Here is a 20,952-nt window from a genome sequence, read left to right as displayed (position 1 = left end):
TTTATGAATTAGTGACTGATAAAAAAGAAGAATGAAACTTTTAAAATTATTAAGCGTGCTATATCACAAAGCATGCAATACACATACCACTGCTGACATACTTTTGGTTTAAAAAAAAAAAAAAGAATAAATCTCTCAGCTATTATTATTTAATTACTGGCACCATTTAGGAGATTGTTCTGTTGAAACCTTTAATTGTTCCACTGAGGAAGTTTGTCCATTTCATAATATCTACCCTGCACTAAGGAAGTAATCCCTTTTTTTTCTAAAAGCAATTTTCTGTTGTTGGATTCTCTGAAGGATGCGATCTGTCTGTCACTGTATTTCACAGGAAGTTCTCTTGAACTTGTGCAGAAGACAAGCACTTTCAGAAACTGTAGTGGTAGAGAAATTTGCATTGTTGATATTTGGGATTGATCATATGTTTTAGGCCCTCATTATGCAAGGTTCTTTGTGTTCTCGTGGCCTCTTTAATGTTTCAGGACTGTCTGGGTGGTGCTCAGCTTTCAGCAGAATAGAAATCTTTGTTGCATCATTATTTTCTTCTATCTCTTCAACTGCAGTTTAGGTGAAACTTGGAAAGCACTCATAAAGAAGGGCATGTGTAAATTCTCTGAAATGCAGCAGACATAACCTGTGCTCAGCAGCACATTTTTAAGTTTCCATTTCTTGTAGAAGTCTTATGGGAAGCACAGTGTCTCTGCAGCACTGTCCCTTGTCAAGAGGAGCTCTATTGCACTGTAACATATTAGAGATTTTCTACTCTTGCTAGGTCAGTGGTCTCAAAAATATTTTTTCAAAAACTCCTCGATAAATTTTAAAACATTTCAATAAAAGAAATAAAACTCCAGTTTCTTTTTGGAGAATCCTGGGAGCTGGCAACTGCTAGAAATCATACTGTCTGTACAAAAAAAGACAGTTTGCTTTTTATTTTTAGGTGGAATTTTTAAGTGAAACTAAATGAAGTTTAATGGCTTATAACATTGCATGAATTTGTCAAAACTGATCAGCTGGATTGCTACACAATGAATACTGAAAATGTTCTGGTTTTTAGGCTTATAATAGCCTACAGCCATTCAAAAGTCAAAATGTTATTTGATGATTTCAGAATGTTAATGAAATTATTATTAATAGCACATATATTAATCTTAATGATATATGTAAATATGGGCAAATGTAAAGCTCTGTTGACACCAAAATAATTATTCTGCTGCTGAAAGTAAACCTGGGGTTAAATTTCAGTGATCAAGCATAAAATAGTTTGCTCTAAATGCGTCAATAAAAGAATTTCTGATGAAGTTTAAAACTGTATACAGGCTTAGGAGATTCAGAATGTTTGTTAGTACAAAAAAAATTGAAAAGGAAAGGATGATTCTATTTGCTTTTAAATTAGCAGAAAATAGTTACAGACTGTTCAGATTAAGAAAAAAAGATGTAAAAGGCTATTCTTTGTTCTTATCTGGATTTCAGAAAATATCATATCTAATCAATGTTTAAGTGTGGGGGTTTTTAGGTGAGAGGGAAGTAACATGTATCACTCTCCACTGTGAATTCATTTGCTTAATAATTTGATTTGACTGGCTTAACTTTTGTTTCTGTGCTTTTTGCTCATTTAAGTTGAAATGGTCCTTTTGCAATATACATATGTAATTATTTTTCCTCCTCTTTGGTGGTGTTAATCAAGCTGTAATATGGTTTTCATGCTTGCTTTGTTTTTTAGGAAGGCAACAGGGTTATGTTCAAGGAACGTAGAGATTTCTTGTCTGTAGTTATATGCAATAAACAGCATGATACATTTTTTATTGTAATATCTATCTTTGAAAAGCTAAATGTTGGTAGCAGGATATGATCTCTCTACATTGCAATGTGAAAAGAAAAGGAGTGAGCTTGGTTGTAAGGGAGAATTTCGTGGCATTTTACCTGTTGAGGGCCCTGTAGAGCCAGAAGTCTAGTGACTGGCCTTAGTGACAGGCAGTAGCAGCCATGGTGTCACTGTGTATTATCACCTCATGCTAGCTGGAAGCACTCCCTGAAGCCGATCTAGGTTGTATAGTCCTAGATGAGGTCTTCATGGGTGCTGACCATAAAAAGTTCATCAAAGTAATGAGGCGAGGCGAGAGCTTGGCGCTCATGGGCAGAGCTCAGCACCAAGGAGTGTGAACTGGCTCCAGCTGTGACAATAAAACAGCAGGTGGCTGCTGTCATTAGGGGTGGCAGATGAGGCAGGGGACTAACATTCAGCCCACAAAACTCTCATTTGTTAGCCATCGCCACTGTACCATGCAAAATAGCTTCCATCTCAGTCAATTTTACTTTGCAAAATATTACGCAGTCGCCATAAGAAAATTAGAGCCTTGGGTTTACAGGTTCCTTGGATCTTATAATCAGAAAACTCAGAGCTCTTAGGTTATGTGGAAAATTGGACTTTTTTCTCCCTTGAACAGTTTGAGGGTCTTTACAGTAATTTTATAATAGGTTGTTTCCACCCCAGCATGTGTTTATCAGTTAATATTTTGGACTATTTTGTTTGTTACTCCTTTATAAAATCAATTCCATCCATCCATTCAGCTATGTGTTGTACATAACATTGCCTGCTATTCAGTGTTATAAAAGTTGCACACTGATCAGACTATTTCTATCTCTGTGTCTGTCCAGGTACAGATATTTCATGTAGTAAATAATGGGATTTTTTAAGAGGAGTCCTGCTAATCTGAGAAATTGTAAAGAAACAGAACAATCCTTTAATTTGTTGGATTTTTTTTTTGTTTGCTTATTTCTATTAATATAATAATTCTTTGACATTAATATAAAATGTCAAAGAAATTTGTATGTATTTAATCTCTGCAGAATGTTTTTAAGCTACCTAAAATTTGAGGCCTTTCTCAGCTGCAAACTGTCCTGGTGCAGCTCATCCCTGCAGCAAGGTTTGTGGGTGTCAGGGGTTAAACAGTGGGGAGTGTGTTGGCTCCTTGTTACAAAGCTATGCAGAGAATTGCATGTTGGTGGTTCCATGGCTGTAAGTGACCTCCAGGAAATACAGAGAATTCATATTGGAATGCTCATTTGGACATGTATCAGTTGTGAACATGTTAAATTCTAGTGCTCTAACAGAAACCCATTCATGGAAATCAAAATGTGACACAATACTGAATAAACTGGAGTACCATGGCGTGCGTTGGTACCTGTGCCACCTGTGCTGTCCGCTTCCCCTCCTACTGAAATGGACCTGTGGAATCCCATCATTTTATGCTGGCACTTGACATGAGGCTTTATGGGGCTGTGGTTGCAATGATAGCATGGATTAGGAAGGAAAACCCCTTTAACTGAAACTTCATTTCAGGAAGATACTCAAAAAATATTTTTTTTAGACATGGTTAATTTTCTTTATAGGACCAGGCTGTCCCTTTGTATATAAAACAGAAGTTCTGTAATTTTTCCTGTTAGCAATATACATTCCTTTTATTGCATCTTTTTGGATAGTTTGTAAATTCTTCTTTTCTTTTAGATAGCATACCTTTTGTTTGAAAATATACTGATTTCTCCTTCACTTCTTTGTTCATAGGTACACTCAGCATGTGTGTGTAGGTTTTTCTTAAGATCAAAGATTTTTTTTTTCTCAGTTCTATTGGGTATCTATGTAGTTCCTACAACTCTCATGTTTGATTTGTGGCCAGAAATGGTCAGAGTTAATCTCAGATGCTGGCTGGAATTGGAGCAATCTTTGCCAGAGAACATCTTCTGCTGTGTCACAGATATCAACTTTATGACTGTACTGATTTGTCTGATCTATATTCTTGTGGTTTTTCCAGACTGGTGACAGTCTTCATACCAAGAGCATGCAAGATCCTTTCCACATTACACAAATGTGGGCTGATTCTGGGTGTATGTGTTTGTGTGTGTAAAATATCCATCTAAATTCAGTGGGGTTTTTTTTGTCTTTATTGCTTTAGTAACTTATATTTCAGGTGAGTACTCCTAATCCCTTCAGTCCTGGCTTTGGACTTCTGAAGTGACTCCTGCTGGCCATCACAGGAAAACCTGAGAAACACCAGACTGTGGTTGGCAGCTTCAGTGATTCCCCTGCTAAGTATGTGACTGAAGTGATGAGAGGTGTTAGCATTTTTTTACGGGATAAGTGGAGTAACACCACTGCTACAGCTGTAATTCTTACTTGGATAGACTTCTGTGCTGCTCTTCATATCATCTGCACCCTCTATGATCAGTGCCATAATTTGAGAGGGTTTTTTAGGTCTATAATACTTGGACAGTGCATAACAGTCTATCTGGTCTGTATATCATGATTTGCACTGAGAGACACTGTTACTTCCTTCAGTCAGCCTCCTTCTTCAGAGGTAGGAGGACATTGTTGCAACACTCCACTTTTGGGAAGAGCTGGGCATGGCTGTAATGGGAATATCTGGAGAGACTGAGATGCCAGTTGAAGATGAAGGCTCTGAGCTTTTACTTATGCTCAGGTGCTAACAAAGATGTCTTCCAACAAAGAAAAATCAAACATTAATCAGACATGCTTGTCAGGAGTTAGGTTGGCCTGATGACACAGTGTTAGGTGGTTCTTAGTCCCTGAGGTAGCAATGGCCAAGCCCAAGAGCCCTTGGACAAGGAAAGATGGAACGAACCATCCTTGTGCTTTAAGCTTATTAATGGGGATACAAGTATGAGATGCATTTTTTGTGTGTTGAAACCAATCTGATCCACATGATAGCCTTTTGATTTCTTTGGCTGGAGCCAGTCAGTTCTGATTCCACCAGCCTTTTGTTAAAGGTTCATGCATGTGGACGGTACTACTGATGGTTACAGATTAGGTCTTGCTGTCATAGATTTACTATTTTTATGCAGCTACTTTGGCAAAAAGATATTCTGAAGTATTTTGCTTTCTACCTGCAGTCAAACAGTCTTGTGGAATGCCTGGATGTAAGGCAAAAAGGATGTGTTTTACAGCTGAGTTTAAGTCTCGGGAATAAACAAATCAACCAGCACTTGCTTTTCTATGTCAGGCAAAGACCTAGGGCAACATTCTCACTACTCTCACAGATCAAGCAGACTGCAGAGTCTTCGCTCCAGCCACCATCTATCACCAGCAGCATTTCAAATTGTGGGGAAATTGTCAATAAAAATTGTGTGTGTCTTCTGATTGTGTATGACTTCTGAGCAGTTCAGTCATCAGATGGTGACCAATTTATTCATCTCATTCCTTTCTTGGTACCTCTCAACTTTTCAAAAGACCACAGGCACTGTAGCTGCAGAATTGACTGAGTTATGTATGTGGCACTGCTACTGCAGGCCCTATGTGTTTTCTAGTCGACAAATCAACTATCTTTAGATTTGTTTTGATTTCCTTTAAAGACAGGCAGCAGTAGATTCTTTTGATGAGGAGAATTTCATTCTCAAGATAGCCCTTCCTCTAGAAGCTCTGCATAAACCTGGTAATTCAGTCTGCTGTGTGATTTCTGAGCCATCAGGAAGAAGCTACATCAATTGTGACTTTTTATTTAGGAATAGCAAGATATTAAATATATTTGTTTGGCTCTATCAATTCTATTTTTAACTAGAAAGTCATTGGAACATCCTTATTTTGAGATAGTCTGTTTCTTGCACTTTCAAAAGGCACAGACTTTGCTGGTTAGGATCACGAGGGAGCTCTTTACAAACTGTCTGCAGAAAGTCCAGTATTTCAAAATTCCTCTCAGGGCACCTAGAGATGTGGTTCACCTGACCCACCCAAAAGATTGAATCTACTTTGGACAATTTCTGCCTTCAAATATTAGCCTGTTTATCCTGCTGTTTCTTTCCAGATGCTAAATTATGATATGCAGAACTAATGCCTAGTGCATCAAATTCTTTATCTGGAGTCCTGAGCATGCTAGGAAATGGACTCAGTCATGAGCAGGAAGATAAGCCAGTACTGAAGAAAGTGGAAAGAATGGATAAGGGAGGAATCAGAGTTATAAGAATGTTGGATATACAAATCATGAAAAAAGAAAAGACATAAACTGTGTCTTCGTGGCAAGGTTGCTGAAGCACTATTCTGGATCACAATGCTTACAGATGTAAGTGTTCATTTATGTTTAAAGCATTTCTGCAGCTTCATGTAGCATGGCAAGTGTGTTTTCTGGTGATATCCTGGTTTTAGATGTGTGCATTAATCTCTTTAATGCAAGGCACTCCCAACACCAAACCTAAGGTTGCATTTCAGACTATAGGAAAAGAGGTTCTGCATTTCTGCATTCTGGTAGACTTGAGAGGTTGATAGCAGTGCTAGGTGCTAGAGAAAGCACATTGTGATTCTGTCTTTTTCTTCTTCTTCTTTTTTTTTTTTTTTTTTTTTTTTAGTGCTTTGTGCAGCTGTTAGATTACCAAACACCTGTTAGAGGTGACAGTTACAGATGCTCAATAACCAATGAAAATTAATAGAACATGTGATTCTTTTAGCTTAGAAGTGATTTGGTAAGATGTGTTTAGAAATCTAATTACGTACTGCTGCTGTCTACCATTATCACTTAACATTCATTAACTTCTCTGAATATTGAAACAAACATTTCTTGTAGTGGTACTAATTTTCTCATATATTTGTAAGGTGATTTTCTGACAGAGGGAACACCCGACTTTAACAGTTTTGCCACCGTTTAGCTATTTTAAGTTTACTCCTCAAGCAAATAAAAGCAGAATGTCATTTGTTTACTTACATTTAACACTTGTTATTGTGTCTTCAAATATAAAAGTTCACAGTTCCACTCTTAAATTTCTACTCACTTTTGTGTTAATAATTTTCACTGGCTGGACATGGCTTATTCCTCCAGCTGTCATTGAAGAGTACTTTTGGATTTAAAAGAAAACACTTCTACGCAATACCTTCAAACCAAAAAAAGTTCAGAATGGATCCTGAGCTAACTTGCAGGAAACCTTTTTGATTTCAGTTACAAAATAAGTAACTTAAGGTGAGGCACATAGGTAAGTGAGCTCCCTCATGGGGGAGGAAATGATACAAATACTGCCAGTGAATTCCTTTTTTTTGCCACAATTACATACTAAATTTCTGTCCTGGATGGTTTATATTATAACATATATCTCTTAAAAGTGGGATGTTGAGAAAACTCAACAAGACAAGCTTGAGTGGAACAGTAGACGATGTTTTCTGTTTTATTTAGTTTGCTCTTTGTACCCAGGTCTCTTCTGCTAGAATATGTAAGAGGAGATAATTGTGCCAGTTGCTACTACTTTATGGCCATGGGGCTAATAATTCTTTGCCATCTTGAGAATAGCAGATTGGTGGCAGAGAGCAACAAGAATATGTTGAGGGATGTCTCTCTCTTCTGGTTGATAGATGCAGGAATATGCAGGAGCAACACAGTCGATTGATTGATTGATAGCGCGCAACTCATCCATAATGATCTGTCTGATACAGCAGTAAATTATTCTTGAGATTGATGCAGGTCATTGAACAGCACATTGACAATCCTGTTGTCTGTCATCCTGTTCAAAGCAAGGCAGGAACAGTAGCTGCTGTGATACTCAAGTCTACCATGGGTGCTAGCTGTGTGCAGGTGTTCTGATAATACAAGTTGTTATCTTTATTTTTTGGGCAGCTGGGCTTCATTGCTAGCTTGTTACAAGTAACAGTAAAAAAGAGATGAGGTATTTTTAGAAGAAAAGGTTGTACTCATTGCATTGATGATTTCATAGTAACATAAAAAACACTTGAAAATGTTGGGTTTTAAACTTCAGTAGCAAAACTTCTCCATGGAAAATAAGCTAATAAATAATTAAGAAACACACCTGGTTGTTGCATGGAAAATAGTAAACCCCCCTGCCACCCCAAACCCAAACAACACCCTAAAAGCCACCCAAAATTGAAGCAATAAAGGCTGATAGTTCTCAGAAATTCAAAAGTTATGTTGGTCTTTATGTTCCCTGAATTACCATGATATCTTCCTATGGTAATCTGTGTTCTTGTCTTGTTAGTGATGGCAACGTTGTCTTCATTTACCTCTTTTGGTTTCTCTTTTCAAGAGGAAAAGTTTGAATTTTCCATTCTTCCAGGTTACACACACCTGAAGATGTGGATGGATGGACATGTGTTGCTTCTCAGTTTAATTACTGGTGTTGGTGAGGGTGGAGCATAGAGCAGCCATATCCTCCTTTGACACATGGGGTCAGCAGGGAGTAGAAGGCAGCGTGCCACTGCGCTCTCAGCACCGCAGACTGCGGGATGACTTGTTAACCTTTTAGAACGTTATAGATTTTGTTTTTAGCTTACAAAGAATAACCATCTCCTTTATTTGGAAGTAATAAGACCTGCTTTATTTGGCTAGTAAATGAGTCTGGAGAAAGCCTCATCTTTCTTGTGCAGGGTTCTAGGACCTGACGTCCTGTCATAGAGGGCATGAAGTTTTTCAGATGTGTGGATGTTTTCTACATTAGACTTCGCCCTGCCAGATATTTACTTGAACCTGACATCTTGTCACAAAGGGCATGAAGCCTTTCAGACTACAGGATATCTTCCACACCAGACTCTGCTCTGCCAGATACTTTCTTTTAAATTGAGTCCCTTGCGCGCAGTCATGCAAGAGAGTTATCAGAGCCCCAGTCTGGACCCTTCAGAATCAGCAAACATCCAAAAATGATGGACTTGAAGAAATTCTCAGGAATTTAGACTTTTGATGCATGGAAAGAAAAGCTTACTTGTTCATGGAAAACCATTGCTTTCTGGACAGTTCTGCATCTGCCTCTGTGCTCTTATTCCTGAAGTTAACCTGCTGAATAAATCCTGGTGGAGACATGAGATTTGGGTAGCAACTTTTTTATATAATGTGGAGAATTTGAAAACTTGAAAATTTTAGTTCAAGTACTCTTTAAATACTATTCGACTAAGTGCTGATTTGAATATGAGAAGTTCTACTTTTATGGGTACAACATGCCCAACTCAAGTGCATGCAAAAATCTGTAATTGCATATACAAGTTTCATTGAACGTTCTGAAATCTATGCACGCCCTGGTATTTCTTGAGAAAATGCACTTTTTCTCTCTCCTACTGGTTGTTACCCCTGTTGGCATGACTCCATGTGAACCACACATTCAACTACAAACAATTAGGGTTTCCAGGGTTTTTTGAGACACAGTAAAAACAAGAATGCTTCGTTAAGGTGGTAAGAACCATAGATTCCACATTGTTATTTACTTGCCTGAACATATCCCAGTCCCCCTTCCTGGCATCATCTGTGAAGCTTGCCTCGATTTTCTGGTTTCTTGCCTCATGTGGAGATACGAGGACAGAAATTGAAGGACAGATCATAGAAAACAAAACCTGATGTGAACAGGATAATATATTATTTCATTGTATTCTGTGATGATGTATAAAAGTTTTGAGATCCTATTTCTTATTATTCCTTGATGGTGTCAGATATCCCAGCGATTCATCCAAAATGGTAAAACATTCTATCCTTTCTATATGCCTGTAACTTATGCTAAAACAAAGCACTAAATTCTTGGATTTGTTTATGTGTTTGATTTTGGTTATTTTAAAGGCTCTCAAGCAGCTTTTTAAAACATCCTATGCACTTGGGTTATGCACTAGCTTACCTGTATTCTCAGAGTTAAATTTGTGTATAAAGAGGTTTTGGACACTTTAAAGGAGATGTAAAGGATATTGAGAATATGAATAAAGGCTAGATATTCATTGTTATTCTCCTGGACTTTTCTGCTGTCATTGAAACTTGTTGTCTGTAAGATAAATTCTCCAAGAGCAATTGCAGAGAGCAATGCATCCACTAAGAAGTGATTTAAAATTGCTCTTCAGCTGCTCGATACCTTGTTTGTGGAGTCCCACAAAAATAAATTCCTGTGCTGGCCCTCCTCAACAGTTATGAGCAGTTAGAAGATGACTGCTCTGTCACCATGGCTTCGAGTGACTTTCTGGTAGAGGTAACATGTAGCTCCTTCCTAGGTCAAGGCACTTGGTAAACACGCAGGAAATTACAGGTTTTGTGGCCTTATGGCCTAGAATGCTTGTTTTGGTTTGTGTGTGTGTGTTGTGTGTTTGGTTCTGGGTGGTTTTTTTAGGCTTTTCACTAACCCAATGATGTACTTATTCAAAGGGAAAGAGCTATTATGGATTCAAAACATAATAAAACTTAGAATCTTTTGCCCTCTCAAAGCAAGATACTTCACAGAGAACAGTTTTCTCCCCACAGAGAAAATAGAAAACAGACAATACATGACAGATTATTCCTATTCCTTGAGTACTGTGATGATAAACATTGTACATGCTGAAAAATTTGTATTACACTAGAATAAAATGTGGAAGTAAAGATTGTCCAATATGTTTCTCTATTCCCAGAATTAGAAGTCCCTTTGTTTCTTTTGTACTTTAAAATGTGCTTTTATCTGAAGACAAATCTGTAGAGGCTCCTAAATCAGTTACAGACATTCTGAGAGAGTCCAAATACTGTTTGAAGATTGCCATGGAATATGAATGGTCACGTTCCTAAAAACCACAACTCTTCTAAAAGGAAACCAGAATATTCTGTGAACTTATTTTGGGAAAGGTGCTCATATGATTTAAAGTGATTTTTATTTATAGTTTGTGTGCAAAAAGTTGTCTATAGGGAATGAAGATGCTGTCCTAAAGCTCTGTGTAATTTTTCAATTGGTCTTTAATTTATCCTGTAGTTTCAACATAGAGTGTATGACTGAGGATGTTGCTGGTTTTAAAGCCAGAGTAGTTGAAAATCATAAAAAAAGTTAACCCAACACAATGCTACTGCCAGCAAAAGGAATCCTGCCTACTCACCTTGTTCCTCTTTCAGAGGAGGCTTCTCGTAGTCTTCCTACCAAATGAAGGGAGCTCCCAGTGACCATGGCATGGATGTATAGGCTGCACATATCTGCCTGTTGAGACCTGACCCACAATGGAGCAGCTGGGCTGTGACTTCTTGTCTTCATGTGGGTGGAGGACGAATTTGTCCAGATTAGAGTTTGTAAAACTGGTTCCAGGTCTGTAGTATGGCCTGGTTTGCACATATTTGAAACAGTAGAGTTGGTTTGATGACAGGCTTTTTCTACTCCCTTTTGATGCACTTCTGAAACTAGTTAGTTTTTAGCATTTGAATGTTTATACTTTCACTAGAATTAAAAACAAGAAATGAGAAGTTTGTCGAAGCCTGAATTGGTGCTTTTCAATTCCTGATGGAAAGATTCCTTTTGATTTGAAGATATATCAGTGCAATATATCTTGAAAGCATTCACTCAGTGAGTACTTTTAGGTGCCAGTCAGACTTCTCTTAAGATTAATTTAAAAGGCCAAGGCTAAGTCATGTCTATTCTAGCAGTAGCTTGGGAGTTACTGATTTACCTCAGCAGAGGTAAATAGCATAGATAAACCCATTAATTTTTTTTACTACTAAGCCATTAATTACATCAAAACCTAGAGTTACTGAATGTATGGAAAACATTTTTGTGTTTCTTTTGTAAAGCCAGCAAACACTGCTACCAACTCTCTGAAAATCACCTGCAAGATTTGGTAAACAAAACAAAATAGTTTTTACTTGTTTCTCTTTGTGGTTTTGTTTGTTTGTTTGTTTGTTTGTTTGTTGGTTTGTTTTAATGGGTGGTCCTCAAACTCAGCATCCAAACAAGGTTGTTAAGACTTTGCCTCTTGTTTTAATAATGCCTGTCTCTGTTGATATTTTATCTTGTTCTCAATTTCTTATTAAAATAGCAACTCTGCTTTTATTTTTAAGGTCTGGTTCTGTAAGGTGGGGAGCTGCCCTGAGCTGTGCAGAGTGCTCCAGACTTGCACTGAGGCTTTTGGCACTCCTCAAGTCTGAGGCCTTCGAGCCTTACATGAAAAGCTTAAAATGTTAGCAGGTGCTGAAACCCAAACTGAGTCAGGGTTCACTTTATTTGTGCTGTGTAACAGCAGCAAAATGGTTGCTAGAACATAGATGCAACAGAGAGGAGGCAGAATGTGAGATTAATTGCTTCATGTTATTACCAAGGCCTTTGTCTTTGATTTTGCAGAAAGGTACGTCTGTCTGTACCCCCTGCAGTTGTGTGCTATATGAAATGGTGAGCCTTTGTTTGGCAGCTTTAACTAAACAGGCTCAGAAATCAAAAAGTGCTTCCTTGCAAATATTGTGTAGCTGGTTGGGATCTTTATATTCCATGCAAATAGCAAAATATCCCTTTACCACTCTGATTGCACATTGGCCTTTCACAGTAATTTCACTGAGTTTATTTTTCTTTTAGAGAAGGGGGAAAATGGAAGTTTGTAACAGGAAATGCAGGTATTACTAAATGAAAATAAGTTTGGTACCTTCCACAGCTTGGTGGAAATAGTATTTTTGTTGAAAAGCAAAGGCAGTACATTTTGTATGCCTTATGCTTTTATTGAAATACATTTTTTTATTTTGTTACAATGATTTTCCCTATGTACAGTAATTTTGATGACACTTGCATAGTAATGATGGTAATGGTGTAATAGATTATTCACAGTTGTAATGGTTATGATGCCATAGTAATAAGTTGGGTAGGGAAAAGTATTTAGGATACTTTTTTAATGTATTTTTGTAAAAAATAAGGAAATTTATATCATTTAAATAAGACAGTATTATATTCCTACACCTTAAGGGATGCACAAGAGAGATTCTCTGTAATAATGTACAAGTGCCCAAAGAAGATCAGACACAGAAAAGCTAAATTAACATAATTGTAAAGGAAAAGTACTGTGTCTTTGCTTTTGTGGCTCTTATACCCCATAGTGCTGGTGTTTTACAGTCCTTCCATTGTCCATTACTGCAAACACGTCCAGATGAATTCAGCGTTTAATGTTAAAAATCTTATAACATGCCAGTTTGATTTGTAGCCCTTCATATCATGGAATGCTAATTAAAATCATATTTTTGCATATGTCATGCCTTTCATGTACATATGCAAATAGAGTCTATTGCCTTTCAGCTATTAGTAATTAACTTTATGAAGGACAGCTGTAATACATAATTAACAAAAATGTTTGCAAGCCCTTTTCACACTGAAAGTTGCAGCAGTAAAATTTTTGCTTATCGAGAAAACCATTTTAGTTTAAAGCTTCAGTCTGATATCTAAATTGCTAAAGCAGTCACATGACATAATTAAATTGATGTTATGGTCTTATCAGCAGAAGAATAGTACTTGATAGGCTTCTATCTGTTTCATTACGTATGTCACCAAAATTAAAGTAAATTATCTGTGTTTGGTTTGGTAGAAACATGATGCCAGGTAGTATGTGTTTTGTTGTTGCTGTTGGTGCTTTGAAGAATGTCTTGCCAGTTTGAACAATATTCCTGCTGATAGTGTATTCATGAACATGTGCTTCATGATTTTCATCCTTCTTTTTCACAAGGCTATAAAATAACTAAGGCTATTAATTTGTTTCTGTGTGTATCTCATTAAATAATTAATACAATGAAGTTTGACCAGGCATAAGCAGTGATTGAAGCATCTTATTTTGCTGGTTCTTTATGTTTCTCATGAAAAACAATGGAACTACCTATTTGAAGAGAGGCTGCAGGATGGGCCCATAAGGCTTAAATAAATTCAAAGGTGTAACTAAAACTATATTACTTTATAACATCAGACAACGTTCTTCAGGTAAAATAGCCTATATTATCAGTATAATGTGTGAAATGTTCTAATTTGCAAAGGAAAGCAGAAACAAGTTTTCCTTTCTTTGACCAGTGATGTATGGTTGGGACTTGTAAGAGAAAAGCCAAGGGACTGCAAAATGAGGGAAACCTGTTGTTACAGAATGGACTCCCCAGTCTAAGTCACATCCTAGCAGAGGAGGGATTTTTTTTTAGGTCTGCCTTTAATGAAATGTGTTCAAGTGCATGCTCAAAAAGGAAAAAAAAATTAATAAAATGATCTTTCTCATTTGCTCTTTGTTTGACAGGGTGGCGTTTGTGATGAAGAAGCATTTGAATACTCATTTGCTGGGCAAACACGGAGTTGGCACCCCCAAAGAAAGGTAAACTGCTTTAAAATTCTTTTTCATTGTATCTTATACAGTATGTGGAGATCTTTTCTAGAATATTTATCTTGCCCACAATGAAGCCATCTGGATTTTTTCCTCAACTCCAAGAGAGATCAGCATCTTTAAGTGCTCTTATGTTGTGTGGTGCTTATGACATGTCCGTAGAAAGAAATTCCAAGTAAGAGGTGTAGAATTTGCAGCTTTTGAGGCTTTTTTTGATAGGTGATATTATTTTCTTTAAACTTTCATAGTTGTAAATGTGCCTCTCAGTGAAAAATCAAATGTTGGGGTTTTTTGGTTTTCTTTTCTTTTTTTGTTCTGTTCTTGCTGGCCTTGATGCTCATAGGTTTATAAAATTACTTTCTAAGAGGTCAAAGCCATAGAGAAATCAAAAAGAAAGTTTCCTCAAGTGTTCTTGGGCAGGAAGAGAGATTTGGCATTTTCACTATTTTTGAAATGAATTAATTTATTTTTTCAATCTGTACACAGCTACTTATTCTCCAACTTTGTTTGCAAGCAGGTTATTTTTTATATGGTTTAAAATATAACTATGTTTTACAAACTCAATGGCACTGTGTTTGCAGATAAACAGATTTTGCTTCAGATTTATTTGGCACATTGTGGCTTAGCTATTGCTATTTCACTGAATCTTTGGGCCAACTAGAAAATGGATGTATTTTGGATAGCCAACAGATCTCATATTCTTTTTCAGCCTGGCTAGATGGAGGTGTTCATTGCTGGATACTTGATACTGTTTCAAGTATTACTGCCTTGTAACTCATTCTTTGGGGGTAGGCTTTCATAAATAAAGCGTATTTTCTGGTTTTGATATGACAAAAGAGGAAAATAAAAGATAGGAGCTGTAGGAGAGCACAGCAAAGCTCTTTCTGAGCCATGTTCATTTCTTGTTAAAGACAATGAAACTGTGGTCAATTAGACCCATTCCTCACAAGTTTGTCATGCTTAAATCATGGAGGGACCTAAGAGTAGGATTTTAAATTTTAACACCCCATATATGCCTTAGTTTGACTAAGCACTGATTTAGGTAGTGCTTTTATTTTTAAGGAGATTTCCTGTACAAAGCACTTAATCAGAATTTCCCTACCATGTGATTATTCAAGAGTTTTGAGATATTCTATTTAATCTAAAATACACAGTGATGCATTGAAAAAACAATTACAGTTTCATCAAAGCAGATATCATAATAAAGTTTATTTTGGTAATCTCTTGTCAAAGCACAACAATTAGAAAAAGTGTTTTGCTCTGGTGGCTTATTTTATAACTGGAAGTATTCAATACCAATGTATTCTTTTATAAGGGGATACTCACTGTACACTCATCATAAATACAACATAGAGATAACTTGCATCACCCTAGTGAATATGTACACAATAAAGGATACATACAATAGATTTCCAAATAGAGTATCTTAGTCTGAGAAGCAAACTTTTAGTGATGATCATCTTGAAATGAATTCCTAAACAAGCAGGATGCTATAAAGTAAATCAGTTGTTGCTGGCTTTTCTTTGAGTGTTTTGTTCTGAAGGCCTCTCAGCTGTGGCTGCTTTCCCCATTTCTTCCTTCAAGGCTTTCTGGCTGGCTGGCCAGCATGGCACGAGGAGGAGGAAGAGGAGGAGGAGGGTGGCAGGTTTACAGGCTCTGGCTGCCCAAGGAGCAGAGGAGCCCTGCTGAGGCCTGCAGCCTCCCTGCCCTGCCTGCTGGCATGGCTGGGGAGGCTTTGCCTCCAGCACAGGCAGGTGGAATTGGAAATTACTTCATGCCCTCTTCTTTTGCAATTTCTTCATCCATTTTTGGAGTATTTCTTTTCCACAGAAAATACTTTTTCAGGTGGCACTTCAGCTTAATGTAGAGCAGCATCAAACAGTAGTGGCAGAGCTACAACAACAATATAAATTTCTAGTAGCAGTCCCTCACTGGGGATGGGGGATGTTTAAGCCACGTGAACTACTGCAGTAAATACCAAACCATTGTTGCTTTCCTTTCCACCTTTCCTCTCCTATTATGAGAAAGTTTGATGCCTTTTTATGGCTTTAGGAACCAAAGAAATCCTTCTTCTGCATGTTAAACCATCACTCTGGGCATAAACATATTATAAATTAAGTTACGTAGTTTTCTTACCTATGTAAAACATTAATGCCTTGATTATAATTTTGCAAGCTTGCTATTTTTTAATTTCTCTAGGACAATATAATCAGTTTATTCTTTATGTTTTGAATTTGATTCTGCCCTCTGATACATTGCATATTATAGCAAATACTAATAGAAGCTAGCTAAATAGGCTGTGACAATTAAATTAATAATGCATTTTATTTGCAAGTGTTTAGTCTTCATGGTTTGACTGATATATGCAAAGATGGTAATTTATTAAAAGTAAATTCATGTAATTGTACTACAGAATTTGATGGACCAAAAAAAGTTGTCAGCATGACTATCATCAAAAACAGAAAATTGAAAAGAAGTTCAAAAGGGTGCTTGAAAAAAATGGTTATAACCCATACACCCCAAGAAATTGAGGCCCTTTATACAAACTTCTAAGAATCAAATTGCTGGTGGTGTGCATAGAGATAGTTCTGAAAGGGAGAGGAAAAATACATTTACAATTTAGTAAGGAGTACTTAACTTATGCACCTTGCTCTCTGTAGCTTTCCATCACTATTGGGTTTTTTATGCACAAAAGGGAGGAGTTATGGAGGCTGTGGAGGTGTTTGCATGGGCAGATACAGAAAACGAGTGTAACTCATAATGAAATTGCTGCTGAAACATCTTTTGTTTGGGTTATTTTCTTCTTTAAAAGACAGAATTGATTTAAGGGGAAAATACTGTGCAGTTGAAAATCGCATAAGTTTTAAAAAAATAAACTTGTGGTAAAATGTCTGCACATTTCAGACACAAAACCCCCTACTGCCTAGTCCATTATGATCATTACAATTTAATAGCTAACTCAAAAGTGGAATGTTTTAACAGAAAAAAATTCCTCTAAGGTATATTTTCTTGTTATTGGAACTGTGATACTGATTTATTGTCAACTTGAATGTGTCTCAAAACTGGCATGTTATCTGCTAAGTCCAAGGCCAGTACATATTTGGTACTTCAGTGTCAGTAATCTTCATGGGACCTATAACTATATCTTATTGGCAGGATAAATCTTTGGCTACACCTTTATTGTATCTAGTAGACATTGTGGTTGGGGACAAGGTGAGTGCATCGGTAATGTTAATGGTGCCAAGTTCTAATTTCTGTTATATCATTACTGTACTTGTAAATTGTGTCAGAACACAGAACAAAGAGATGTTTCACTATTAAGATTTACACATACACACACATAAAAATATGAGCAAGAAAATAAAAATAAATTCACTGAGTCATTCATCAGTGAAAATAAATTCTGCCACTGTTAAGTACAACTCTGGATTTAGAATTTTTTTTATGAAAAATACACATAAATACTCTTCAAAGATTTTTTAGAGACACCATTAGTACTGTAAAATATACATTTTTTAGTTTATGATACTTTCTTAACTAGAATTCTATCTGATATATCTGTTTAAAAAATTCATTTACAAAAAAAAAGCCATAGAAAAGCCTTTATAGTTGCTTAATTACCTCATCTTCCTTATGAATTTTAAATTATGAGTTGCCTCTGAAATAACTTTACATATGAGTAATCCCATTGAATAAAATAGAATCATTCATATATGAATGAATAAAGTTACTGGTAGCAAAAACAGTCCCTGAATTGGAGTATCTATTATAAAACAATTCCTGTAAAGGTCATGAAAGTATGTATTTAATTTTGGAAGGTTCTGGTATTTTTCATGTGCTTTAAAAATGGGATCATTGTTACATGCTCGCAACATCATATGAAGATCATATGATTTTGAAATTATCTTGATTGATTGAAAAAACTGTGTAGTCATTTCAACTTGAGAGCAAGAACTATAGGTAAATACCTACTACTGTGTAATAGCAACCTAAATATATTTGAGATGCTTTGTCAAATAATTTTGGAATATAACATACTTCTAAAATTTGTGTATTTTTTGCACTTTAAAGTAAAAAGAGGAAGTTCCTAGGTTGCCAGTTGTTTCATGTGCTTGCATAAGCCCATCTGAATTTTTGAATATTAAATTCTACTAATATGTAAATATCATGAAATAGACAAGACTGTAGGTATATCAGTGGAAGAGATTGTTGAGGTCTGAAAGAAAAGTAACCAGGGAAAATGAACTCAGGGGTTGATGTTCTGTATGTTATTGAGAAAACTGTCTTGTAATCAGCTGCTGTGTCCCAATATTTCCATTTTGAATGTAAAACTAGAAGTATATCAAGTCCATCAGTACAACCCTCTTTTATTTAAGTAAACTGTTAATTCTTCATTTGAAACATTTTTCTTTCTTTGAGTAGAGAAATTTGTGATAGTAACTATTTGATACACCTGTTTTGGGCAATGCTACCCCTGCAAAGTAAAAAGATCCAGTTTGATGTTACAGGTAATTTTGGGTAAACAAGTGGCAAAAGTCACAAAGTGATGTGCCATACATCCATATGAAAGGAAGTTGTTCCAGTCATACATCCCAGCTTTCTGCTTCCACTGCATAAGTAACCTGTGCAGGCCAAGATGGTAAAGGTTAGTATGTAATAATTTTTTAAGAACCTGCTCATGTTCTGAAGGAATGAGTTCTGTATGTGGCTGTCTCACAGAAGGGTTTCCAGTTAGAAGCACTGGCAGTACACTGGATCCACTGGACAAGAGGCTACCTGGAATACCAGAGGGGTGTTTTGCTGAGCCTTGCCTGCTAGCTTTGTCATCACCTTTTACTGCTTCTTGCAAATGAGTTCGGGTTTTCAACTGAAACCCAACACTACTAAGGTTAACTGGATAGGAATGGAAAGCTTTATTTAATTGGTTATTTCCTGCATTTTTCTTTAAACGGGTCTTGGACAGTTACATAATCATAGTTTGGAAAAGTGCTAAGGAAAGAAATGTAGCTTTTTCTTGAAATATTTACTGTTTGGAAGTTTGTGATGAGAGGATGTGTTGTGTAAAGGACTCAACTTTAACAGTGTTCGGGAGCTGAAGTTTTGCTCGAGATGCATGCTCAGCTTTCCATGTTTTGGAGGCTTATCTGACCTTTGGAAGCAGTATTTCTCTTTAGTGTTCCGATCTTGTCTGGTGCTATACTATGTCAGAGTGTGGAACAGGTTCCATAGGTACAGGCTCTGCAATCACTTGATGCCTGAGTGTTTTTCTCTGTCTGTAGCTGACCAAGGTACATAAGGAAGCCACCTGTGATTCTTCAGATGCTGGAAGTAGAAGATGTGCTGAAAATTCACAGCTTTCCTCATGGCTTGTTGTGTGTACACACATCCATTTGCTTTGCTACAAAGAAATGAAGACTAGGCAGACATTTATACTTTGGAAGACTGCTATCAAAAAGACAAGTGATGACTTCAGCATCTTTTCTGAAAGAAAAATAACAAGTGAAGGACTGTAAAAGAATTAAGTTATTTTGCTACTACTCATTATTTGTTCTTCTTATCAAATCCTGGCAATATTAGAGTTTAGTTCAGAAGGAAGGACAAACTCAAGTAGGTTTATTTTAATTGCTAGGTATGTGAGATGTTTTGGAAATTTCTGTAGTCAGCAACAGTCTTCCTGGTTGTGAAGGCTTAGCTGCTATGGTTAGAAAATAGAAGGAGAACCCAATGGGATTCATGCTGCTCACAGTGAGCACCTTTGGCTAATTTTAAGCATAATAACAAGATATAAATGATGATCTCATATTCATAAACAATCAAGTACTGTCTAGAGCGTAGATTATTATTTCCATTAGCAAGAGTATGCTAGCATTGTTGCTGTATCTGTGGAAGACAGTGTGGGTAGCTGCTGAAAGCACCAGCTTTATTTCAGTATGGTTTGTTTCCCAGGAAAACACGGTTCCTTGTTGCATGCCATCAGCCAAAACATTGTAAGCTGCAAACTGATTCCTCCTCTGATGCAGTCAGCTGAAAGTAAATTGTTCCAGTTGCGTGTCCCAGCTTGCTGCTTCCACTGTGTAAGGCAACTGTGTAGGTCAAGAGGGTAAGGATTAGGATGGCAATATATCTCTAGATCCCTTTTTACCTGCGTGGGACTGGTAGCAAGGGACCTCTCCAGACAACTCTGCAGTCTATGTTACACTTTGAGGGTTGTACGTTGTGACATTTATAGATGTGAAATGTTCCATGTCTTGGGTGGTACCATGACTTTGATCAGTCTATATAATACAACACAAATATTTATTGAGAATACTAAAAAGGAAATGGAAACATAATCTCTTGACAATACTGCAATGAAATATTTTCCATACATTTTTGAAGAATCAAGAGGAGTATTTTGTAAACTTTGGAAGTGAAAACAGAAGTTCTGTGGCAAATGCTGTATTTGACTGATGGTAGAAGTTTTCTTTCTACTTTTTAGCCACACACTTCATAATTCTTGCATCAAGTTATGACACCGTCAGGACTACTTTTCTGCAGCCAAAGCAGCTGCATAATTATTAAATACGAATGTTTGTTTATGCAGGTTTACTTAAGTTTCAGCACCTCAAGGTGGAAAGAAAATGCTGGAGAGACATGTTCTGGAGTGAACAGTTCCATGAATGCAATTCTAAATTCACCTCCTCAGTGCTATAACGTTTTTAAAAAAGTTGACTAAGTGGTAGAAACATGGAGGTCTTGTTGTACTCTAAAGACAATCTTCTGCAATATGAGCCTGCAAGGTGTGCTCTGTACTGATCTCTGGTGGGTAGAGTCATAGGACAGCCCAGCTTAGAAGGGAAATCCAAGAATAATCTGGTCCAACCTTTGTAGAGGAGGAGAACCTAGAGGTCATCTATCACTCTGTCCAGTAACATATTGAAAAT

At 36.8% G+C, this 20,952-nt stretch overlaps 1 protein-coding gene across 1 annotated transcript in view; it reads left to right on the top strand.

Moving 5' to 3' along the window:
* The window catches only part of ZNF407 (zinc finger protein 407), a 335,712-nt gene that overhangs the window by 117,610 nt on the left and 197,150 nt on the right, over nucleotides 1-20,952 (top strand). The window contains exon 4 of the mRNA XM_054646000.2: nucleotides 13,946-14,020. Within this exon, the coding sequence (XP_054501975.2) occupies nucleotides 13,946-14,020 (75 nt within the window). The remainder of the gene's footprint in view (nucleotides 1-13,945; nucleotides 14,021-20,952) is intronic.

This window comes from Agelaius phoeniceus, chromosome 1 (genome assembly GCF_051311805.1).
Source record: "Agelaius phoeniceus isolate bAgePho1 chromosome 1, bAgePho1.hap1, whole genome shotgun sequence".
Classification (NCBI taxonomy): Eukaryota; Metazoa; Chordata; class Aves; order Passeriformes; family Icteridae; genus Agelaius; species Agelaius phoeniceus.
Note: the sequence above shows the minus strand (reverse complement) of the source record. Positions and strands in the feature narration are given on the sequence as shown.